General features: G+C 40.5%; 1 protein-coding gene and 1 long non-coding RNA gene across 2 annotated transcripts; both read left to right on the top strand.

Annotated features, from left to right (window-relative positions):
• The first annotated feature begins 477 nt into the window (after positions 1-477).
• LOC150039337 (ral guanine nucleotide dissociation stimulator-like) lies at positions 478-4772 on the top strand. The gene is made up of 4 exons (XM_090327874.1): positions 478-667; positions 772-1002; positions 2015-2129; positions 4135-4772. Exons 1-4 carry the CDS (start codon positions 518-520, stop codon positions 4293-4295), a joined length of 657 nt encoding a protein of 218 aa, XP_090184000.1. The 5' UTR covers positions 478-517; the 3' UTR covers positions 4296-4772.
• Positions 4773-12642: 7870 nt separating this feature from the next.
• Positions 12643-22249, top strand: LOC150039336 (uncharacterized). The gene is made up of 5 exons (XR_016534418.1): positions 12643-12711; positions 13525-13575; positions 18890-18943; positions 20933-20986; positions 22205-22249. It is a non-coding gene; the product is annotated as an uncharacterized LOC150039336 (long non-coding RNA).
• The last annotated feature ends 3435 nt before the right edge of the window (positions 22250-25684 follow it).

Genomic DNA, 25684 nt, shown 5'->3' with positions numbered 1-25684 from the left:
GAAGCAGAATCTGGGAGGTCACAAGCTTCAATTTGGTCAGCTCACCTCACACCCCTTGCCTAGCTATGACCTGTCATGTGCACTGGAGCCTCCGGGACAGAATGACACTGCAAGCCCTCCGACCAAGAAGCGCTTCAGCATCTGGAAGGCCTGGAAGAACTAAGGACCTGGCCACTGATGGGCAAGAACCAGGGAAGATGATGGGATGGGTGTGGGAATGAGACAGGCTGTGGATGAGACATTTCCATTGAGAAGCCAGGTCTGGCACTCAGTTCTCTGGGGTGTCTGCCCCTCTGCTTACACTGAGCTCTGTCTCTGTGATTCATCCATCACATAAGGGAATGGGAAAATGTTAACTGACCCAGATCATGGAGTGGAGATTCGGGTCCCCAGTGTTTGAGGTCTAGGGTCTTGTGTGTGTCCTGAGAGAAGTTCCTTCAGTAAGCTGACCCCTCTCTAAAGCCACCAGAACCAGAGTGCTGCACCTAGTACCAGTGGCAGCTCCCAGTTGAAGTGGATGGAGCAGGACAAGGCTGGCCCTGAGATGAGCAGCACAAACACCACTGCAGTGCAGTCAGACAGCAATGTGCAGTCAGCTCCCTCCTCCAGCTCCTACCCAGAGCTCATCACGAGCATCTCACAAACATCCTCAGGAGACCCGAAAAAGGTGACTTCCTGTCTTTCCCATAGTCCTGCTTTCCAGTGCCTGAGAGGAAAGCCTTAGACCTGGATGGAAACCTGGACTTCTCCTGATGTTGCTGTCATCCACAGGTCCAGGGATCCTCCTCCCGGTCCACTGGGGTGACCAGCTTGGCCTCTGCCAGCCAATCCTCACCCACAGACACCAGCACAATGGACACCAATTCAGCCAACACTCACAGCGGCACCTCAGGGCAGAGTAGTGACAGCTCATCTGTGCCTCCCCATCTCAGGCTGGGAGACTCGTGTGTCATCAGGGTGGTGCTGCCTGTGGAAAACAGACGTCTATGCAGAAGCATTGAGGTGAGTTGGGCGGCTGCATTTCCTTCTGCTCTTCTGACCTAAAAAAGAGGGAGGGAAAATTATGCCCAGTCTCCAGGCAAGAACAGCTCCTCAGGCAGGGTCAGTGAGGAGTCCCGAGAGGAAGCATGCGGACAAAGATTGGGGAAATCCTAGGCTCTGGAGGGCATAGTTTAGATATTTCACTTTCCCCAGGAAACAACCTGAAGGCTGGTGTTTGATCACAAGATTAGTAGTGAATGAACACGATTGCCAGTTGAGACTGTTTACTGTCTCACAGACAATCCTCGCACATTACTTAGCAGGCTCTTCTGACAATCACATCTGGGTTGGAGGACAGCGAGACATAGGGATCCTATGTTCTGGGAAGACGAGGAATGTCTAAGGCAGGGTGCTGCAGATGATGGAGCTAAAAGATCTGCTCAAAAGTAAACTCCTCACAGGAGAGAGAGATGTCTGCTCTTCTAGCTACTCAACTGGCAGATGACATTCAGAGCCCCTCCTTCCTCATGCTGGGTCTGGTGTCTGCATCTGGTTCAGTCCTCTCACCAACAGGAAGGAGAACAGGTGTCATGGGCAGTCATCTGGGGAGGCAACGACTTCCTCTCTCCTGGACTCTCAGTGTTAGTGGAGTTGATCAAGGCTCCACGGGGTGTCGTTCATCACTGCATCCTCCAACTCACCCCAGACCTGGCTAGGAGCAGGCACTGGGCACTTGGCTGGCTCCTCCCTTGCCTGGGGTTTCTGGAGTTTATTGTGTATTCCACTAAATCTCAGGGGCCCACACCTGGAAAGCAGATCTAGGAACAGCTGGTAAACTCTACAAAGAACACTAAATAACCAACTTCAATGCATGGACTCCTCTTCAGGAAGGAAGGGTTAAAACACACCCATGACACCCCATGGCATTTCTCATGTTTAACACTAACATGGTTCCACAGAAGCCCTGGATACTGACTTCAGGGAGGGACCCCTGGGACCCAGTCCTCAAGGCCTGTTTCCTGATCCAACCCAGGTGACCAACCAGGAGAAGACCCGAGACGTCATCGTGAAAGCTATCAAGAAATTCCAGGTGCGTGGATACAAGCCAGAAGACTTAGAGCTGGTGCAGATCATCACACAGGATCAAAGTGAGTCCTAAACCAATAGCTAGGACAGGCAAATAAGTAGGTGGGCAGGGACCCAGGAGTTTGGACTGGTGGTAGAGAGCTCATCTAGAATGCAAGAACACCAGAGTTCGATTCCTTGGAAATATATGCATAGGCAAAACAAAAAAAAAAGTAAAAAAGCCAGAAGTGGTGCTGTTAGAACTCTAGCCTTCAGAAAGCCCCAAGGCAGTACTCAGGCCCTGACTTCAGCCCCAAGGTCTAGCAAAAAAAGAAGAAGTTTGGCAGGAGAGAGTGTCCTCACCCACCAACCCCTCCCATCAGGGTATGGCAGCATAAGGGCAGCCTTAGACACCAGGCCCAAGCCAGCCCTGGTTGCTGCACAGCTATTGCCCTCATGGACATGCTTGTTCTTGCCCTGGCTAAGGAGGAAGTAGCCAGTGCAGAGACCATCCGTGAGGACTGGAGACAATACAGCTCATAGGACAGAATGGCTGGCTTGCTCCCAGAACGGACTTTGTCATTCTCCAATGTGAACACATGGCTTCAGAAAATACCTGACACTTGAGTGTCACTTAGTTGTAACGTGTGTGCCCAGAGTTCCTGAGACCCTTGCATTTTTCCCACACCATTAAAACTATGCCTCCAAACACCACTTACCCTATATCATGGACTAATACAAGCCCTGAAAGAGCTATTGAGAACTCATGGGCAACTTCCCAATATTCCCTACCTATGTGTTTTTCTTCCAAATGAGTTAGAAGCCAGGTGCCTAGGACTCAGCCTAAAAACCCAGTTCATTAGGAGGCTCAACTGAGGCTCTAGGTTGGAGGCCAGCCTGGGTTAGAAGTCTGTGATTCTCTTTCTTCCTATCAACCACAGTAAAAGCAGGAAAAATCATATGGCGCCAGTGGCACAACACTTATCTTGAACAAACAGGTCAGGGGGAGAACCGAGTCACTGAGTTAGATAAGTGAACCAAAATTTGACTTACTCATAAAAGATATAAGTTGAAAAGCTAGCCAAAAGTTTAGGTAGATGAGACAGAGACAGAGAGACAGGGATAGGGACAGAGACTGAAGTAGCAAAAGAGACAGTGACAGGCTGGGAATTTGGCTTAGTGGTAGAGTCCTTGCCTAGCATGCACTAAGAGCCGGGTTTGATTCCTCAGTACCACATATACATAGAAAAAAGCCAGAAATGGTGGTGAGGCTTAAGTGATAGAGCTCTAGCCTTGAGAAAGCCCAAGGACAGTGGTCAGGCCCTGAGTTCAAGGACCCGGACCGGCAAGAAAAAAGAGACAGAGACAGACTCACAGATGGTAAGAGGAGTCAGACTCATGTAAGACTCATGTACACCTGGAACACAAATGGTAATGAGCCACAGTAGTGTTGCTGTCTTGTCTTTGCAATGAGGTGCAGAATCTGTCCAGTTCTTTGTGGGGTTGACCAGCATTGATTACAGATTACAAGTTCCATGAAGGATGTGTTCTGAATTCCTTCCTACCTCTGGGACCATTCCCACTATGCTGGCAGCATGGGGTTTTCCCTCTCACAGCATGGGGTTTTCCTCTCACAAAGAGTGCAGGACAGAGGAGACTGGGGAGAAATTCAAGGCCAAAGGCAGGACTTACAGTCCACTTGGGGCACATGGTCTTAGAGGACCCTGGAACTCACTGCAAGAAGCCTGAATTAGGCCTTGCTTTTTGTGGTCCTGAGGGTCCATGTTTGTAGGACAATCTTAGGAGAGCTGGTTTGCACACTGCAAAGCCTGTTGTGTCTGTGATGCTGATAAGGCAGCAGCGAGATCAGAACGGGATTAGCTTGTGCCTCCTTCACCCTGACCTGGCAGGACCTGAAGTCCAAAGTTGTCCTCTGAGAAAGGAGTTTTCAGCAGTTCTTTCCCATGCAGGAATCAGAGATTGGAGGCATTTGGGGTCCTAACCCACAGTTGATCTCTAAGTGCATGGGAATGGCAGTGGTCTCAGCCCCAGGTTGGACAGCTAAGGTTTGTGTCCCTCTTCCACCAGAGCTGAGGATTCCTGATGATGCCAACGTTTTCTATGCCTTGAAGACTATGGACGTCTACCATGTGGTGCTGCGGAAGTACACCTTCCCCTGGAGGACACCTGCCAAGCAGAGATCCAGCTTCAGCCTCTTCCACAGGAAGAGGAGGGGAAGCAAGGCTTAAGGAGAGCTCCACGTGCGCATGCCTCCCTGGGTCCTACTGACCATGATGACTTGAGTGGCCCTGGCCACCCTGCACCTTCTTTTACTCCAGCCCAGGATACCCAGACTCCACCTACAAAACCACCCTGCTGTGCCCAGGCTACTTGCATTAGCCAAACTCCCCTTCCCTCCTTGGACTCCCTGAGTGCCTAGGGCACCCTGTGCCATCACAGGACAACTGTACCCACCACACTATCACCTGACATTTTGGACTCTACTACAGGTCACCACCACTTGTGCACTTGGCTCTTCCACTCCCAAAATCGTAGTTCTGTTCTTCAAAGATTCACCAAAGGACAATTCCCCACCCTCAGCCTTTCTAATCTTTGTTAGGCTACACCAAAATCCAAGCCTCTGCCATGAGGCTTGATTGAGACTCACCAAGGGATGGAAACCACACACTGCAGAGCTGTGGTGTGGAGGAAAATGCCTCAGAACTCATTCTACACATGCAGACTCATTGGCCCATCATTCACGTCAAGGTCATGCAAACATCATTTCACAGAGCAGTACCACAGACATTGGAGACCACTGAAGATTGGAATTTCAGGAAGCATGGGCCCTTGCTCTGTATATGATTTATTTACAATGAATATTTGTGTACATGTCAGAAAGTAAAATACTAATGCGACTGGAGGGGTTTTTCAGAAAGATAAGTTAGATTTGAATGTTCACATTTAATTAAAGTTCTTGTTTTTCTCTGCTCTGGTCCTTGTGCTTTTCTTCTTTTATCTCTATGTTACAGAGACAGTCTTCCATCTGACAGGATGCCTATGACTTTATGTATGAATAGGGAAGGCTGCCACCCTCAGTACTTGAGTGAAGGGAAGGGCCTGCCCCCCACCCCCTCCACTAAGGAAGAGGTCAACTCTGTTTCACTACAGTGGGGGCTGCCTTAACATGGTTCCCAATTAGTGGGACTGGAGTTTGCAGGTGATCTCATAAATGGTGGAATATACTCTGAAAACTGATTGTCTTTGAAAAGAATATTTGTAAGTCAAAGTAGCAGACTGGGAAGTTGCATGGCTGAGTGTTTACAAGGAAAACAGGCATTATCCTTGAGAGTGTTCTCTTGTCTTTCCCTTTCTCTCCCTCAGCATTATCTCTCCATCGTATGGTTTTGTATGGCTTTAATTGGAAGATGATGATGAGAAAAGTTGGTGGACATTAAGAAAGAGTTCACAGAAGGTCAAATAAAGAAAGATAAACTATTCAAGGAGCTATAATCTAATAGCTCCGGGTATCTCTATTACTCCCCACAGAATTGCAAGTGACTTTGATCTTCACAAATATTTGTCATTGCAGACCACTTTCTAAAAGAAAACAAAAGTATTCAAGGTTGTCCCCACTGTTGGGATTCTAAAATAGATCAAATGGAAAATTGTATTTCACTTTTATGTTTGACCTAAGCTCAGAAATGATGTTTAAGAGTAAGTCATGAGTACCATCTTGTCTGCTTCATGGAGTGAAAGAATTTCCATTTCTTGGAAGGCTAATCTTTATATTAGCTCCTTCTGCAGAAAGTATTAAAATAGATCAATTTCAAACTGTATCCTCAAGTACAACAGAGTGAAGTCTATGAGATAGAAGGTAATTGAACCAAACACCAATTTGGGAAGTTCTTTCCATATTAACCTGTGGCCCGCTGATTTCTCTTCTTTGTCCTAATCCTGGGGTTAGAACTCAGGACCTGGGAGATATCTGTGAGCTTTTTGGCTCAAGGTTACTATTCTCCCTCTTGAGCCATAGCTTCACTTCTGGCTATTTTTGCTGGTTAATTGGAAATGAGGGTCTCATGAAGTTTCCTTCCTGGGCTAGCTTCAAACTGCTATCCTTCTATCTCAACCTCTCAAGTAATTAGAATTGCCACTGCCCCCACCCTAACTGGGTGGATTGATTCTGGATGAAGACTGGTGTAAAAATAAATCATGAAAGGATGTGAGGGCAACCTCAGTGTGACCTGTCACTGCCTTGATCAGCAGGTCTGATTTGGCACATTTGGCTGGATAGGTATGTATCCCCTTCCCCCCTTATCACTCCAGGTGCTTCAGGTACATCCACAAATAAAGTACCTCATGGTAGGTCTGCTACAGTGTTTCCAAAGACAATTAGAGCACCAGGAACTTGGCTAATCCATGGACTGATCACTTCTTTAATTTTTCGAATATGATGGCATTACTGTGAGGCCACGGTATATGTGAGAAGAGCCTTCCTGAGGGATTGCGTCACCAGCCATCAATTTCTCCTGAGGTTGAGATCTGAGGATCATGATTCAATGCCAACCCACATGAGAAAGTCCATAAGACTCATCTCCAATTTACCACCAGAAAACTGGAATCAGAGCTGTGGTTCAAAGTGATAGAGCACAAGCCTTGAGCAAAAGAGCTCAGGACAGTGCCCAGACCCTGAGTTCAAGCCCAACAACGAGACCCAAAACACACACAGACACAGACACAGACACAGACACACACACACACACACACACACACACACACACGCAGGCAGGCATGCACACACACATGCACACAGAAAAACTTGCTTCTAGGGTAGGTTGAGGGAGGCTCTTCCTGTAAGATAGAGGTCTAAACTGTATAGCACATGCAGCTGAAGGAGCATGGGCTCTGCCCAGAGAAGGGCTCACTGACCTGTCCTTAATGATTCAAAGCCTCCCTGAATCCCCCCAATCGAATTCCTTGTATACTTGTACCACATTTGGAAGGTACTAGGTGTCGTATAAGCTCAGTAATTGTCTTAACTGTGCTCTGTTCGTCTGGAGAGGTGGGAGGAGAAAGACAGATGCAACACTTCTGTTCTAATCATTAAAGCTATCCAGTGATACTTTGTTCTTCAAAACAGATGTTCCTCTACCAGGTCACTGAAGAGTCTTTGCACGTCATTAGATTGCTATCTTTGGTTGAGAAGAAATATTGTGGTGTGTGGATGTAGAAACTGCAGATGGGCTAACCAGGAAGCATGAAGCAGGTGGGGCTAAGATCCAGCAAAGGCTCCTTGTTCTCTACATGCTGGATTGTGATGCATTGTGACAGGAATGCAAGTCCAGGTGCTGGTACCCCTAGGTAATAGTGCTGGCATTTCTTGAGGTGGCGGGGGCCATCTGTCTGTGGATGATTTGGGTGGCATATTTGGACAAGTAGCAAAGTGGGAGCTTGGATGATGAGAAATAGATGGTTGGTGAAATGAAGCTTTCACTTGGGAACCCAAAACCTTAATTTCTTAAACCTTGAGCCAAATACTCTGCTTGAACTGTATGCCTTTTCTGGTAGATTTTTACTGAAGCTTATGGTACTGAAATTGAACTTAGTCACATTGCCTACTGTACTAGAAACCTGAAAATCTGCAGCTGACTTGAATTCTTTTTTCTATCATTTAGAAGACTTTTTCTTTTACTTTTTCTTTTTTTTTGCCAGGCCTGGGGCTTGAACTGAGATCTGAAGATTGCAGTTTGAAATTAGTCTCTGCAAGCAAGTAAATGAGACTTTTTAGTTTTTGTGCTAGTGCAGGGGCTTGAACTCATGGCCCACTCTCTGTGTCTGAGCTTCTTTTGCTGAAGGCTAACACTTTACCATTTGAACCACAGCACCACTTCTGGCTTCTTTTGAATATTGTATTGGAGAGAAGAGTGGCATAGACTTTTCTGCCCTAATTGGCTTTGAACTGTGAGCCTACAGATTAGTAAACTAATCAGGAAGCCTACAGAGTGGGAGAAGATCTTCACCAACCAAACAACGGACAAAGGCCTCATATCTAAAATATATCAACAACTCAAAAAATTGAATCACTCCAAAACTAACCTCCAAAGTAACAACCATCCCATTAAAAAATGGGCCAAAGACTTAAAGAGAGTCTTCTCTGAAGAAGAAACAAAAATGGCCTATAGACACATGAAGAAATGCTCAACATCTCTGGTCATAAAAGAAATGCAAATCAAAACAACTCTAAGATTCCACCTCACTCCAGCTAGAATGGCCAGGATCAGGAAAACGAAAGACAACAGATGCTGGAGGGGATGTGGCCAGGAGAGATCACTACTACACTGTTGGTGGGAGTGCAAACTCGTTCAACCACTATGGAAAGCAGTGTGGCAGTGCCTCAAAAGGCTAAACATAGAACTCCCCTATGACCCAGCAGTTCCACTACTTGGCATTTACCCAACCACCCAGAAACAAGGACATACTAAACCCACTAGCACAACAATGTTCATTGCAGCACTATTCACCATAGCAAAGATATGGAACCAACCTAGATGTCCCTCAGTTGATGAGTGGATCAACAAGTTGTGGTATTTGTACACAATGGAATTCTATGCTGCTGTCAGAAAGAATGACATCGCCCCATTTGTTAGGAAATGGAAAGACTTAGAAAAAATCATATTAAGTGAAGTAAGCCAGACTCAAAGGAACTTAGGCTCAATGGTTTCCCTCATTCGTCATAATCAGTAGAAACCTTGGGCTCTACTAGCAGAGATTTGCAATAGAGCAAAATCTTGATACATAAGGACATATAATGTGAAGCTAATTGAAAGGACCTCCAGGATATTGAAACAAAAGCCATATAATGAATGATTGTTGTCCTTAATGTACTATGTTGTCTCTCATCTCCTTTGCTGTCCCTTGGTTATCTCATATTGGTATAGTATCTCACTTTGTCATCTGATATATTGAATTTATTTGTATTTGGATATTTGAAATTTGATAGGGAAGGGGGGAAATCCAAGACGCGTGAGGGGTGTGGGGGGGAGGGAAATGGGTACCAAGACATGTGAAAGGGTATCAATGTATGTGAATTAATGCACCTTCTATCTGGCAAATATCATGTAACCCTTTTACTAATTACAATAAAAAAATTTAAAAAAAGAGAAAGACACTGAGATAGCCTGTGAAAATCATAGTCTGAGTATTAAAAAGTAATGAAGATAAAATGCTTTTTCTTCTAATTTATACAAGACAATGTTCAGGGCAGGACATATGATTATTTTGATTGCAGGTAGGCTAAAGTTCCTGGTGATCCAGCAGCATGATCAACAGGAGCAGAACTCAAAGACACACCTGAGCTTGGAAAATCGGTGAAAATAAAGTGCACCTGTTAGAACTGTTCGTTTCATCTTCTTTAATAATGTAGGCTCAAAATATCAAAGTCCTTCCACATGGCATTAGTAATTAATGTATGCTTTGATTTAAATACTGTACTATGGCCTTACTTACTATATGCCAGGCATTATTGCCTGAAAAGAATATTAGATCCTGGCTAGGAGTATGGCCTGCTGGTAGAGTGCTTGCCTACCATGCACAAAGACCTGGGTTCGATTTTTCGGTACCACATACAAAGAAAATATTTAGGCAGAGTGCCTCACAACTGTAATCCTAACTACACAGGAGGCTGAGTTCTGAGGATCAGGGTTCCATTACTTTACATTTCAGTCAACACCCTTTTAATATCAGCTCCTGAAAGCACAGTGTTTTCTTACAATAAGACAAAATGCATCAAAATCCTTAAGACATTAATATTTCTAAATTAAATAAATTTATATATGCATATATAAATTACATATGAAAGAGTAGAAAATATTACAAAGCAACCTATAATTATCTAGCAACACTCAATTTTCTAATCTTAAGCTATTCAGTCTTGTACAGGAGATTCTCATCAACAGTATAAGGAAAGAGGCAAAGTATACATATGTTTTTAAAGAAAAGATATAAGCAGTCTTTAAAAGCAATCTAAGACGTCTATGAAGAGCAAATAAATTTAAGTGAATTTGCATGGGATTCATTATATAATATTAGAATAAAAATAACATTTACTTCTTTATACTCACAAGAAATAATCAAGTTATAGATTCTGAAATATGGTAGTTGAATAAATAATAAAATATATGCAGTATATAATATGATACACATGTTAAAATCTGTTAAAGATTCCTTAGAATCTTAAAGGGAAACTGAAATATAAGGAGAAATAACCCATGTTCAAATGTTCAATGATATAATCGTGACAAGCAGTTAATTTTCATCAGGTTTATCTACACTTACGTTGCAATTTCTATACTTCTACATAGAAATAAGCAAACATATTTCACAGTTTATGTAGGAATTGAAAGGATATAGATTAAAAAGGTTTTTGCAAAAATAACCAAAATATATTTATACACAATGGAATTCTATGCTGCTGTCAGAAAGAATGACATCATCCCATTTGTTAGGAAATGGAAAGACTTAGAAAAGATCATATTAAGTGAAGTAAGTGAGACTCAAAGGAACATAGGCTCAATGGTTTCCCTCATTTGTCATAATCAGTAGAAACCTTGGGCTCTCCTAGCAGAGATTTACAATAGAACAAAACCTAGATACATAAGGCCATATAGAATGATGCTAAATGAAAGGACCTCCAGGATATAGAAGCAAAAGCCATATAATGAGTGATTGTTGTCCTTAATGTACTATGTGATCTCTCATCTATTTTGCTGTCCCTTGGTTATCTCATATTACAGTATTTCACATTGTTAACTGATATATTGTACATATGCATATTTGGTTATTTGAAGTCAGATAGGGAAGGGAGGAAAACAAGATGAGAGGCGGGGGGAGGGGGAGGGAAATGGGGACCAAGACATGAGAAAGGGTATCAATGTATGTGAAGTAATACACCTTCTATCTGGTGAATATAATGTAACCCTTCTATTAATTACAATAAAATATATGAAAAAAAAGAATTCTTTTTTTCCTAATTTAGTGTGGTGGCCAAAAGAAATTTAGTGTTTTGTTGTAAGATTCAGCAGGTTAAACATTCTGGTGACTCCGTTGTTTCTAGTTAGAGGATAAGACAAGTTAAAGGTGGTCTCTCTGTCTGTTTGTCTGTCTGTGTGTCTGTCTGTGTGTGTGTCTGCTTGTCTCGCTCCTCTCTCTCTCTTTCTCCCACACTGTCTCTCTCTGTCTCTGTTTCTGTCTGTCTGTCTGTCTGTCTGTCTGTCTGTCTGTCTGCCTGTCTGTGTCTGTCTGTCTGTCTGTCTGTCTGCCTGTCTGTCTGTCTGTCTGTCTGTCTGTCTCTCTCTCTCTCTCTCTCTCTCTCTCTCTCTCAATGAATGAGTAAAGGCTGATCATTAGGGGCTTTTTAATTTGTTATGTATTTTCCTAAAATGCTTTACTGATAAGGTGCGTTTTTGGCCCCAATCAAAAATTTGCCTAATTATGTGCTGGATGTCTATCTCAAGCAATGATGATGATGATGAAAAGACCAGCAAATCTCTTCACGCCCATGTTCATCCTTGATGTGTCTCATTTCATTGCTGTGAGAAGGAGGCTGGCTAAAATAGAATGACTTACCTAGGTTTTCAGATGTTCATGGGAGACGTGACAGCTGAAGAAAGCTCCCTCATAGCATTTGTGATTTATTTAGTGAATGAGAAGTCTTTTACCATCAAGTCAGGGTTGGAATTTTATGTGAAAGGAAAATATTACTAAATAGCCAAAGCATGTCTGTGTGTTAGTTTCCACATATATTCTGTAGTTTAAGGTGAATAACTCATGAAGTACCAATCCTATTATGAATCAGAGAGGCTGGACAGACAGAGGAAGCAAGGAAGGGAGAGAGGAAGCAGAAATGTAGATGAATGATCAGCTCAATTTCCTTTATAGCAAGGGAAACTGAACATCAGGAAACCCACGAAAACAGTGTAAACAGTGCTTTAGGGTCATAGGAAAAGAACTCCTTGTGAATCTTACATAAGTTTTGATTTAGCACAGGTAATCATTTCATTGGAGGGAGAGGCCTCATTTCTAGGAAATACCCCCTTACATATATAGTATATGTAGTGTTCGTTTTCTGGGTATTATAGCAATTTGGGAAGAAAAAGTCTCTTTAGGAACTTCCATAGTATTTGACTGTGCATAATTTAATGGTTCATGTTGATAATGAGGAGCAGAATACACATACATTGACAGACGAGAGCCATTTGTTGTCAGATACTCAAATGTAGAAAGCTGTACAGAGACTAAGTACCATGTTTGTGGGAACCCTTTGGAAGGTCAGGGAAGTGAAATTTTTCTGAACAGATTCAACTGTATTTCTGTGGTAAAATAAAAGTACTGCTTTTCATTTCGTTCTGGTCTCTTAGTTCACACCGGAGTACCAGAGCAAAGGGCTAGAGGGAACAGAGTTGCTGGAGATGGAGCTGTAGCTCAAGTGGCAGAACCTGTTCCTAGGATGAATGCAGTTATGGTTTTAGTACTGAGCCTGCAGAAAAAGTTTGATTTCCTCTACAGTTTCTAACTCAATTTTCTGTGTCTTTTTTTTTACTTACATTTTAGGGATGACACAACCTTAACCGCCATTGCGGTTTGTGACTCGAGCATTAACATTTGGTGAGTTATCTGTCATCTGAATGTAAATTCATTTGTGGTGTGAGTTTAGTACACAGTCTATATGACAGCTGATCGTTGTCTTCATTATTCCTCCTCCTGTATTGAAACTAAATAGAAAATGACAGCATCTGGCAGCAGATACTTGGTCATGGTCTACTGTGAATTCAAACATAGCAACCGTATCTTTCTTTACCTATTCTCTACCTTATTTACTTACTGCCTACATGCAACTTTTACTGAGCCAATGGAGGTAAGAATCACAGTCAGGCACAGTGAGGTGGTCTCCGTGTTTCTGAGGTGAAAGAGCTGGTGGGCCTCTTTCATTCTCTAGAAATCTGATACTTGGACAGGCCCACTGACAGTTTTGATGAGAGTCCAGCTTCTAGGCTGTTGTTCCTTGTCCTTTGGTGAGAAGCAGTTAAGAATACAGCCAAGTATGTGAAAAGAAGGAGGGAGAAGAGCAGACTTAGAAAGCTGAAAATCAGATTGTATAGTGGATTGATTTCTTCTGAAGTGAGTTACATGTACAAATGAAGTAACGCATACCAATAAACAGTGTGTTAGGTTTACTAAGAGAGAAAAATTATTTGACCATGCATAAAAGCTTTCTTTTGTAGAGGTAAAAATATAAGTTCCTGCAAAACGAATTTCCTTTCTAGGGAAAAAATGGAAATACCTTGTTCCTTTAGCTAAATATGAAAAGTTTCAATTTCTACAAATTTGTCAGTGTTAGATTAACTTACTACCTTGAGTAAAAAAGTAAAACTATGATTGCACATGGTATTTGACTGTATATAATTGAATTCTCTTTAGCTTGGATAAGAATGACCCAACAGAATTTGGGACAGAAGAATTCAAGCAAAGGTCAGATATCTATAAATAGAAAAACATACATAAATATATATGTTATGAAACAGACTGATCATTTCTGGGTAGTTTCCAAATATTGTCAGTGTACCTTCTGTCTGTCATATTACTCCTTTTCATTTTGATGAGTAATTGAGAAATGAGTTGCACAAAATGTTTTGCTATTTTAGGTAGCAGTGAAGGAATACTCCTAAACCCTCCACTCACATTGCCAGTGTATAAGATCCTACTACAACTGGTTGTGTTCCTTTGGTTTGGTGGCAATGACATACAATCCTTTGCATTTATTTCGTGCCATAACAGTTTCTTCACAGGTGAAGAAATACAAGTGTCAGATCAAAGTGACTACAAGTTTGTTCGGGCCTTTCCATATTGTATTGGCTATGTCAAGTTCTTTGATGGGTATACTCTTTCTCTATATCTATTCTTTTCATTGTGAACTTCATGCCAACTTTTCAAAACTGTGGTTCTAAGGTTGGTGACACTGTGAATACTTTATGGACACCATCTATATTGTATAGACAGATGACTCCACGGCGTTATGACAAGCTCCTTACTGCTCACACCTGTGAATACGGGGTTTGTGAATAAATTTATGTTTGCAATGAAAGAGCTAGGAGACTAAGAGAGAGAGTGTGTGTCCACATGTGTGCTTTAGGTAAAGGGGCTCCAAATCAGGTTTCCAGGATTAATCTCTTTTCTTGCTTATCATTGGGCCTCTGCTTCTTGATCCACACATGAAGTGCACCCGTTTGTTGATTCAGTGGAGATGTACTTCTGCAGAAAGGAATACCCTGGATGGCTTTCTATTGCTATCCTGTCATATTTTTCCCATCTGTAAACCAAAGGTCTGCACATCTATGTAAAATTCTGTTGAAAGCCTAATGGGAAGGGTCATTGATCAGGCAAGCCTAGGCATGAAGGATCAACATGCCATGATCATGGGAGTAGCAAGGACAGTGCTCTGAGTTCTGACCTCAGGAAAAGAAGGGTTGACAGAGACAGAAGACCTAGACACATAGTACATTTGACAGACCACCTGTGTAGAAAAACAAGGCCACAGTTTTCTAACCAAGTAGTGTTAGAACATTGTATCATTTCCTCCCACATTTTCCCACTTAATTTTTTTATGTTTTGATATGTCCACAACAAGGACAGTAACTTAACAACTGTTATTGTTCCTTCAAATGAAGACATAAGTAGTGTGCGAGCTGATTTTTTTTTTTTGGTCGTGACAAGTTATAGAGGGGTTACACTTACATTCGTCAGGTAATAGGAAGATTACTTGTCACAAACTGATTCCTCTTTTTCATATTTTTTCCCATTTCTTTTCCCCACCCCTCCCAATCATCTTGTCTTCCCTCATTTCCTTTCCTATTTCAAATAACCAAATAAGAATATATACAATATACCAGATAATAAAGTCAGATACAGTCCCAATAGGAAATTAACCATAAAGAGGAAAAGGGAAAAGAGAAATAACATAGTACCCTGAAAACAACAATCACACAAAATAAAGCTCTTGGTTCCATTTTTAAAGTTCCTTTCATTTAGTGTAAATTGATTTTTTTGTCATCAAGTGATAAATCAGAATTGGACAGTGGTGACTTTTGAGGATACAGAGGACTACCTATGAATATCATATGTAATCCAGATGTGTTTTGAAACTAAGCAGGATATGAAGAGCAGATCAAAAGAGAGTGGTTCATGGAGTGCTGTGATGTCAAGAACTAGCACCTAGAATCCCTAGGTGCCTGTCAGCTGCTCACAATGAGCCAAGGTCGCAGGGAATCCTTTTCTGAAACAAAAAGGTACTCTCATTTGTCTGTAGTTCCCAGGAGGTAAGACACTGATAAAATACCAGCACAATGCAAGGGACATTTCACAATCCTTCTACCCACACTGGCAACGCCTTATCTCTGACTACTATTCCATCTTACACATCTGGAATATCAGCTTTACTACCATATCAAAGTTAGTGTGTTTTGCAATAGTATCAATTTTTTCCCATTTCCTTTAAGTAAGTTAAACTTTCTTTCTTGGTTTATCAGTCCTCTGATTGATCAATTACTTATCAGTTAACTTTCATATATAATATAATCTCTAATACCTTTAGTATTTTTGTAGCTCTATGTCCTTAAATAAGATACACTGCTGCTGTCATTCTGGCCACTCAGCAGGCAGAGATCTGAGGATCACAGTTCAAAACCAGCCCTGGCCTGTGAGACTCTGTGAGTCTCTTACCTCCAATTAACCACTAGCAAAACCATAAGTGGTGCTGTGACTCTAGGGACGGGGTAGTAGTAGTCTTGAGCTGAAGAGCTCACGGAAAGAGCCCAGGCCTAGTGTTGAAGCCACATGAATTGAAAAAAGTAAGATACACTTTTGATTTCAATTTTGTTTTTCGATTTCTTCAGACTTGGTTAGTAGCTCAGCATCTGATCTTCTGGTAGAATATATATTCTTCAGCTAAAAGATGAAATGTTTTCAAGTGTCTTCTAAACAAATTTGCACTGTAGTAAATTTTGATGTTTTTTGATTGATATTTTTTGTCTAACTGATCTTTCCTTACTAGCAATGGATAGAATGCATCTAATGTCATTCAAGTGTATGTCTCCTTGAAGATTTCATGCTGTTGGTTTTATAGAAGAGCAGTTTCCTGCACTATATACCTATATTGTTACAATGACTATTCATGGTTGTTGTTTTTTTGACGGTCCTGGGGCTTGAACTCAAGGCCTGGGCAATGTGCTTGGACTTTCTCAAGGCTAGAGCTCTTCCACTTAAACCATAACACCATTTCTGGCTTTTTTCTATGTACATGTTACAGAGGAATCGAAACCGAGTCTTCCTGCATGCTTGGCCAGCACTCTACCAGTAGGCTAACTTCCCTTCCCCCCCTTTTAATACACTTATTTGAAATACAGAAGAGGAGGGGGAAAACAAGATGGGGTTTCTATTTTTGTTAGTTTTATACATTTTAACCTGAGTTCTCCATAAAGAAAGTCTAGAGACAAGAACTTATGACTAATTTCCTTCTTTGGGAATAACAGCTCAGAAAAGCAGAAATCAGGAGATATCTATGCTGCCATGGTTGTTTATTTGATATAGTTCACAAAATTTCCTGCCAGTCTTGATACTTTTCCACTGTTTACTGCGCTTTTCTTTTAACTGTGTAATAAGAATTTTCTGTCATTGCTTACATTTGATTGTTTTCCAGAAATAAATTCCTCCATTCCATACTCACTCATGAAATGCGCGTTTAGTGGGCAGTGTATCATTGAGTCAAGGTTAAATTCATTATATTTAAACCATTAAAACCATTGGCATCTTTCATTAAAGAGAATAGTCCATATCACCCAAATTCTGCTTGATCATAAGGGACATATTGCTCACATTTCTTTTTCTTTACTGTATCCTTGTTTCTTTCCTCCTTTGTTGTTTGGAGAAAGTGTAGAGAAAGTTTTATTCTCTTCTTCTTTGTGTATCTGGCCTATCAATTTACTCTTTACTACTGGCAGTAGTTAACTTAATGAGCAAGAGGAAGCATGTGGTTAAAAGCCTTAATAATCAGTAAAATCTGTGTGGGTGCAGAATTTACACTCTAACTTTCCAAGTGATACATGCCTTCATGTGCATATATGGTAATACTAAGAAACTGTTGTTAAGTGAGGGACAGTTCCAATATTAGTAATCATTAACAACATACTTTCATTCAAATCAAACTGATGACCTAGCTTCATTTATCTACTGATTTTAATTACTTATATGTATACTGAAGTATGAAGTATCAGCGCTATAGCAGTAGAGAAAATTGATCACTTCATGTATAAAGTACGTAGCTATTTGACTGAAAATGTGCATTACGATGAGACTTTCTTATCCTGGAAGAAGTGTCTGTAGAATGTTATGTGGGATCTAGCATTGAAATGTGAGTTCAAATCTAGGAAGACTCTCTGAATATATATATATATGTATATACATATACATATATGTATCCACACATATTTCTAAAGGCAGCATGAAGGAAAGAAATATATTTGTGCGTACACCAACAGATGTCAAAATGTGAAATAAGAAGTATGGGAAGCAACTAAGACACAGGCATGACAGCCCAGCTACTGAGAGACAAATACACAACTAGGGTAAGAGAGGAATAGGTCATGAGGAGAATTTCTTCTAGTCATTATGTCAGCTACACTTCACAAGATGTTACAAATGCAGTCAACCAAAGGATAGAATCCTTTCTTTATAACAACTAGGGTAAGAGAGGAATAGGTCATGAGGAGAATTTCTTCTAGTCATTATGTCAGCTACACTTCACAAGATGTTACAAATGCAGTCAACCAAAGGATAGAATCCTTTCTGGAACAAAGCAGTGGCATTCTAAACAGGAATATCGGCAGGAAACCCTATGAGATTCTTATCCAGTTTACTTCCCGAAAGCCAGAAGTATGGCTCAAGTGGTAGAGTATTCATCTTAATAGAGAAAGCTATAGTAGAACACCCAGGCCCTAAGAGGAAACCCAATAGTACCTGCAGAGAAACATAATAAGAGAAAGAAGGAAGTCCACCTCCCTAGCAGAGACAGTCACATGCTTGATGTGAATGGATGGAAAGAGATATTCCAATATGGCACCCAAAAGGAAGCAAATGTAAATGTACTCCTATCTGGCAAAGAAAACTTGAAAGTATTACAACATGAAAGTCATTTCATTTTGCTAAAGACACTGTAAATATTAACAACAAAAAGGCAACTAATCCTCAATGCACCCAATTTGACACAACAGACATCGCTGAACATAACTGAGTTGATGGATCCCAACCATGTTAGATCCTTTCCAAAGAATCCGCAAGAAACCAGATTTAACTGAAGACCCAGAGCCAAAGGTAGCACATATCTGCAGAATATTCCATCCAGCAGTCCCAGAATAAGTATCATCCAGGCAACCCCAAGCTTTCCCCAAAGGAAATAATATTTAGAGCATAGAGGCAGCATTATTCTCTTTTTTCCTTTTCCTTTCTCTAATACTCCTCCGTAGTAATTCTTCAAAGAGGTTTCTTGGCAGAGTCTAAAGGAAGTCTTAACAGGACATATAAGAAAAGATAATATTACCATGTGCTATCATACTATGGTGGAATTCAACTAGAAATAGACATGGAAGTAAACAATAGACAAAATTAAAATACATAGAAATGGAACAAAAATCTGAATGTTTAATGGGTTATGGAAGAAAGAAAGGAGGGACAGGTAATCAAATGTAGAAAATCATTGGAGCCTCTGACTATATATTTTGGTTTCATTCTTTAGCGATATTTTATCTGATACCTCAACTGAACTTGACAAAGGAACCAACAATGAAGGGTAAGGTCCAAATAAACATACAATGTCACCCATGTGTATTGATGCATATTTACATGTATGTAAGTACAGTCATCCATGAAAGGACAGTCACAGAAAAGAAAGTAATTGAGATTAGTGACCTGTAAGTGTAGATGACAATTGAAGGTCTTTGATATTTTTCTAATTTACTTTGGCCATAATATCAGTAGTTTCTTTCTAAAATGTTAGCTATTTCTAAGAAGAAATATCAAGAATGTTTCTTGTTCCTAATCTATTTTAATGGCCAAAAACAATTTAATGTTTTGCTGTAAGATTTAGCAGGTTAAGAAACTTCTTTCTATTGAATTTGTTTTCTCTAGCTAGAGGATGGTTATCTCTCTCTCCCTCTCTCACTTCCTCCCTCTCTCCCTCCCTCCGTTCCTCCAGAATGAATGAGTAAAGGCTGGTCATTACTGGGTTTTAATTTGATATGTATTATCCAAAAATGCCTTACATCTAAGTTCACGTTCAGGCCTAAACAAAAATTTACACAGTTATGTGCTGGATGTCTATTTCAAGAGATGGTGATGAAAAGACCAGAGAATCTTTTCATGCCGTATTCATCCCTGATGTGTCTCCTTCAATTGCTGTGGGAAGGAGACTGGTTAAAATATAATGACTAGGATATCAGATGTTCATGGGAGACGTGACAGCTGAAGACACCCCCCTCATACCATTTGTGATTTATTTAGGGGATGAGAAGGCTTTTACCATCAAGTGAGGGTTAGAATTTTATGTGAATGTGAAATAATACTAAATAGTAAAAGCATGTCTGTGCTATCATTCCAACATATATTCTGGATATTAATATGAATAACTCATGAAATACAAATCCTTTTTATCACTCAGAGAGGCTGGATGGATAGAGAACAATAGTGCCAGCATGGAGGGAAGAGAGAAAGCAGAAATGTAGGTGGTAGATCAGCTTGATTAATTCCATAGCAAGGGAAATGGAAGATAAGGAAACCCATAAGAACAGTGCTACCAGTGGTTTAGGAAAAGAATTTGTCAGTCTTGCATAAGTGGTTGTTTAGCACAGGTGAACATTTCATTGACGTGAGAGGCCATATTTTTAGGAAAGCACACGAAATACCCCCTTGCATATACAGTATATGTAGAGTTAGTTTTCAGGCAGTTATAGCTATTTGGGGAGAAAAAGTAGGTTTTGGAATTCTCACAGTATTTGACTGTGTGCAATTTAATTATTGATGTTGATAATAACTAGCCGGATGCACATGGATGCACACAAGACAGCCCTAAGTGGTCAGATACCCAAATGTCGACAGACTTGTGTAGAAAGCTGTACAGAGACTAAGCACCATGTTTGTGGGAACCATTTGGAAGGTCAGGGAAGTGCAATTTTTTGTGCCATTCTTTCTTTTTGCAAATTGGGTGAAGGATTGAGACTCCAGAGGAGAGGGAGTTCTCTCTGTCCTGGTTAGCAGTGGAGAGTTCTCTGCTTCTGGCCTGCCACCCATTGGTACTCTCTGCAAGTAAGTCAGTAAAACATCCAAGATTGTTGAAAATAAGAAGGGAATAGAAGGAACAGAGGAAGCAGAATATTGGCTGTGACCTCCGGGTTGAGCTCCCTTGAATTGCATTGCATTGAAAGTCATACAAGATGGCATTAGGTACTGTGGTAGGGGGAACAATTCTTCTATCTTGTGTGAAAACTTTACTTTTCTAAGTTCCATGTTTAAGTTCCTGAAGAGATTCAAAACCATTCTATTGTAAAATGGAAATACTGCTTTTCATTTAAGTACAGGTCTCCTACTTCACACCATAGTACCAGAGCAAATAGCTAGAGGGAACAGAAGAGCTGGAGATGGCGATGTAGCTCAAGTGGCAGAGCATATTCCTCAGATGAACACAGTTATGGTATTAGTACACAGCCTTGGAGAAACAGTTTGGTTTCTTCTAAATGTTCCAACTGATTTTCTGTGGCTGATTTTATATTATTTTATTTTTTAGAGATGACACAGCATTAACTGCCATTGCAGTTTGTGACCCAAGCATTAACATTTGGTGAGTTGAATTTTCTGTCATCTGAGTGTAAATTCACTTCTAGGGTGAGGTTAGTACCCAATCTGTATGACAGCTGATCAGTGTCCTCATGTATCCTTCTCTTGTATTGAAACTAAATTGAAAATGATAGCGTCAGGCAGCAGATACTTGGTCATGGTATACTGTGAAGTAAAACATAGTAACCGTATCCTTATTTACTTATTCTCTACCTTATTTACCTATTTCCTACATGCAACTTGTACTGAGACAATGGAGGAGAGAGTCCCAGTCAGGAACAATGAGGTGGTCTCAGTGTTTGTGAGGTGAAAATGTTGGTGAGCCTCTTTCCTTCTCTAGAAATCTGGTACTTAGTAGACAGGCTCATTTTCAGGTATGATGAGAGTCCAGCTTTTAGGCTGTAGTTTCTTGTCTTTTGGTGAGAAGCAGTTAAGAAATCAGCCAAGTTAGTGACAGGAAGGAGAGAGAAGAGCAGACTTAGAAAGCTGAAAATCAGATTGTATAATGGATTGAGTTCTTCTGAAGTGAGTTGCATGTACAATTAAACTACATGATACCAATAATCAGTGTGTTAGGTTTAGTAAGAGAGAAAAATTCTTTGACCATGCATAAAAGCTTTCTTTTGAAGTGATAAATATGTAAAAGTTTCCATTTCTACAAATTTGTTAGTGTTAGGTTAACTTACTACCTTAAGTAAAAAAGTAAAACTATGATTGCACTTGGTAGTGGCTGTATATAATTTAATGCTCTTTAGCGTGGATAAAAATGATCCAGCAGAATTTGGGACAGAAGAATTCAAGCAAAGGTCAGATATAGACATATAGGTCAACGTGTATAAGTATATGTTAGGAAACATATTGATCATTTCTGGGAAATTTCCAAGTATTGTCAGTGTATCTTCTGTCTGTCATATTATTCCTTTTTCATTTTGATGAATAAATGAGAAATGAGTTGCACAAAAGTGTTTTGCTATTGTAGGGAGCAGTGTATTAGGTTTACTAAGAGAGAAAAATTCTTTGACCATGCATAAAAGATTTCTTTTGAAATGATAAAATGCAACTCCCCTACACCAAATTAAATTCCTTTGTTCATTTAGCTAAATATGTAAAAGTTTTGACTTCTACAAATTTGTTAGTCTTAGATTAACTTACTACACTGAGTGAAAACGTAAAACTATGATTGCACATGGTATTTGATTATCTATAATTTAATTCTCTTTAGCTTGGATAAAAATGACCCACCAGATCTTGGGACGGAAGAATTCAAGCAAAGGTCAGATATCTACAAGAAGATAAACATACATAAATATAAATGTTATGAAACAGATTGATCATTTCTGGGTAGTTTCCAAATATTGTCAGTGTACCTTCTGTCTGTCAGATTGCCCCTTTTCCATTTTGATGAGTAAATGAGAAATGAGTTGCACAAAAGTGTTTTGCTATTGTAGAGAGCAGTGAAGGGAAACGCCTAAAACCCCCCACATTGCCAGTGTATGAGATCCTACTACAACTGGTTGTGTTCCTTTGGTCTGATGGCAGACACAGAATCCTATGCATTTATTTCCTGCCATAACAATTTCTTCACAGGTGAAGAAATACAAGTGTCAGATTGAAGTGGCTACATGTTTGTTCGGTCCTTTCCATATTCTGTTGGTTATGTCCAGTTCTTTGATGGTTATAGACTTTCTGTAGGCCTAGACCTTAAATTATACATATTATTGTCATTGTGCACTAATGCCAACTTTTCAAAACTGTGGTTGTAAGGTTTGTGACAGTGTGAGTACTTTATGGGCACCATTTCGATTGGATAGACAGATGGCTCCACAGCATTATGTCAAGCTCCTTACTGCTCACATCTGTGAATACAGGGTTTGTGAATAAATTTATGTTTACAATGAAAGAGGTAGGAGACACAGAGAGATAGATCGATCATGTCCACACGTGTGTGGCAGAGTGGCAATACTCTGATACTATGGCTTCAAGTCAGGGCTCCAGGAATATTTTACTTTCTTGTTTATCACTGTATCTCTTCTTCCTCATTCACACATGCAATGCATTTTGCTCATTCAGTGGAGATGGACTTCTGCCAGAAGGAATACTCTGGAAGGCTTCATATTGCTATCCTCTGCTGTTCACCCCCACTGTAGACAGAATCACACCTGTGAACCCAAGTCTACACATCCATCTACCATTCTGGTGAAATCCTAAGGTGAAGTGTCATTGAACAGGCAAGCCTAGGTAGGAGGGATCACCATGCCATCACCATAGGAGGTGCAAGGACAGGGCTCTGAGTTCAGAGTTCAGTACTGGAGAGAAGTTTTGGCAGAGACAGAGGAGATAGAGGCATAGTACATTTGACAGAGCGTCTGTGTAGCATGCACAAGCTATAGTTTTCTAACCTAATATTGTTATAAATACAACATTCCTTCCCACATTGTCCTACTTAGTTTTTATATGTTTCAATTTGTCCACAGCAAAGACAGCAACTTAACCACGGTTGTTGTTCATTCAAACGAAGACATCAGTACTGCGTGAGTTAATTTTTTTTTTATTTGGGGGATCATGTATAGAGTGCTTACACTTATTTTCCCCAGATAGTAGGTGAATTTCTTCTTACACATTGATACGCCTGTTTATGTTTTCATCCCATTTCCCATTCCCTACACCTTTCCAATCAACTTGCTTTATCCCCTCCCTCTCCTATTTCAAATAAACATATGTAATATTCCAGGTAACTTTTCAGATACAATAACAATATGAGATTAACAATTAAGGGGAAAAAGGAAAAGAGAAATAACATAGTACATTAAGAACAACTATCACACAAGGTAAAGCTCTTGTTTCTCTATTCTAGAATTTTTTTCATTTACTGTAAGTTGATTCATTTTTCATCTAATTGATAAATTGTTTTGGAAAATTATGGCTTTTCAGAGCACACAGGACTGCCTGTTCATATCACACGTAATCATGACATGTTTTCAAACTAAGTAGAAAATGATAGAGCAGATCCAAAGACAGTGGTTCTTGGTGTGCTGTGAAGACAAATCCTAGCACCCAAAACCCTTAGATTAGCATTTCTCATTATAGGCCCAAATTGTCACCATACCATGAGCAAAGGAGTAGCAAGGACAGGGCTCTGGCGTGAGATCTCAGTAGTGGCAGGAGTAGCAGGGACAAAAATGGTAGAGATGAAGCTCTGTTGGCAGCATTTTTGTGTTGCATTCACAAGACCTTAGTTTCCTAACTTAGTGTTCTGGAAAAAAATGCATGATTAATTCCCACATTTTCCCAGTTAATTATTGTGTGTTTTTAATATGTCCACAGTGAGGATAGTGGCTTAAGAGCTGTTATAGTTCATTCCAATGAAGACATCAGTAGTTGGCGAGTTGATTTTTTTTGTCATGTAAGTGATAACTCGTTTTGCACAATGATATCTTCAGGGTACACAAGCACTGCTTATCAATATTGAATGTAATCATGATGTGTTTTGAAACTCAATAGAAATGATAGAACCTGTCCAAAGACACTCGCTCATGGTGTGCTATGAAGGCAACTACTAGCACCCAAAATTCTTAGATTATCACGGTGCCTGTCAGATACTCCGAATGTGGCAAGGGACCTGGGAATCCTTTGCTGAAACCAAAAAGTCGGCCTAGCACCAGTAGCTAAGAGGTGATCCTTCTTTCTTTTGAATGCTTAAACCCTGAAAGGCCCACATTCATACTGAGGGGAGCCTTACTTCTAGACTGCTTTTTCTTATTCCTATCTGAAGAGCAGGAGCAGCAGCAGGGAATATTAGATGATAATTAGATGATATGTAAGTCTTGAGTTCTTCTGAAGTGAGTTGAATGTGAACAAGAAGTCATTATCTATTAGAGTAGGTAGATTTGTTGGGTTATGGTATACTTTTCTTTCTCCCTCTCTCTCACTTTTTATTTTTTATTTTTATTTTTGGTAATTCATTGGCTTGAACTGGGTGCTGTCCCTAAGTTCTTCAGCTCAAGGCTATTAGTGCTCTACCGCTTGTGCCACAGCGCCACCTTGGGTTTTCTGGTGGTAAATTGGACATAAGAGTCATGGATTTTCATGGCTGGGTTGGCTTTGAACCATGGTGCTCAGATCTCAGCCCCTGAGAGATTTGTGGCTCACTTTCTTTTCTAATACCATTGAAGCGTTGGAGAAAGACTCAGTCATGACAATATGCTTCAAGTACATTGTTAACATTAGTAACATATTCCTCTAGAAAACATGACGTTTCCAACTTGTGAGTCTGTAATTGATTGGACCAAAGGAGCAGATCCGATGTGCAGAAAAGTAAAAGAAACAAAAATAGAGGCTACTGAGTCTGCACAGAACTGCATGTATAAGATCAAGATCATGCATGCATCCCTGATAGTTCAGAGCCCTGTCATTGTGAAATTAGTGTCTACAATGGCACTGTGTCTTGCTCTGCCACCATGCAAGTCTTGTTCTTATCCAAGTCTGTTACACACTGAAAAGGCTAGACCTCGTGCCACACATAATATTAGAGCAAGGTAGATATTTATAATGATGGCAATAAAAAGTTGGCACAAGGAGTGGAGAACCTGGAACTTAACTAGGAAGAAAGAGGAAATTTGGACTGAGAAAACAGAGGGCCATTAGGGAGAAAACACAAAAAGCTAAGAGCACTGCTTTCACTTAGTTGTAAGTCACGAACATA

Source organism: Megascapheus bottae, unplaced genomic scaffold (assembly GCF_031878675.1).
Source record: "Megascapheus bottae isolate mThoBot1 unplaced genomic scaffold, mThoBot2.hap1 HAP1_SCAFFOLD_40, whole genome shotgun sequence".
NCBI classification, from domain to species: domain Eukaryota; kingdom Metazoa; phylum Chordata; class Mammalia; order Rodentia; family Geomyidae; genus Megascapheus; species Megascapheus bottae.
This window is presented reverse-complemented; position numbering and strand designations above follow the sequence as displayed.

What these genes read in the sequence shown, in the direction of transcription:
- LOC150039337 (XM_090327874.1), top strand. Translation starts at nt 518, where the DNA reads ATGGAGCAGGACAAGGCTGGCCCTGAGATGAGCAGCACAAACACCACT. An exon ending in CCTCAGGAGACCCGAAAAAG is followed by an intron (nt 668 to 771) that starts GTGACTTCCTGT and finishes TGTCATCCACAG; the next exon opens with GTCCAGGGATCCTCCTCCCG. An exon ending in GTCTATGCAGAAGCATTGAG is followed by an intron (nt 1,003 to 2,014) that starts GTGAGTTGGGCG and finishes GATCCAACCCAG; the next exon opens with GTGACCAACCAGGAGAAGAC.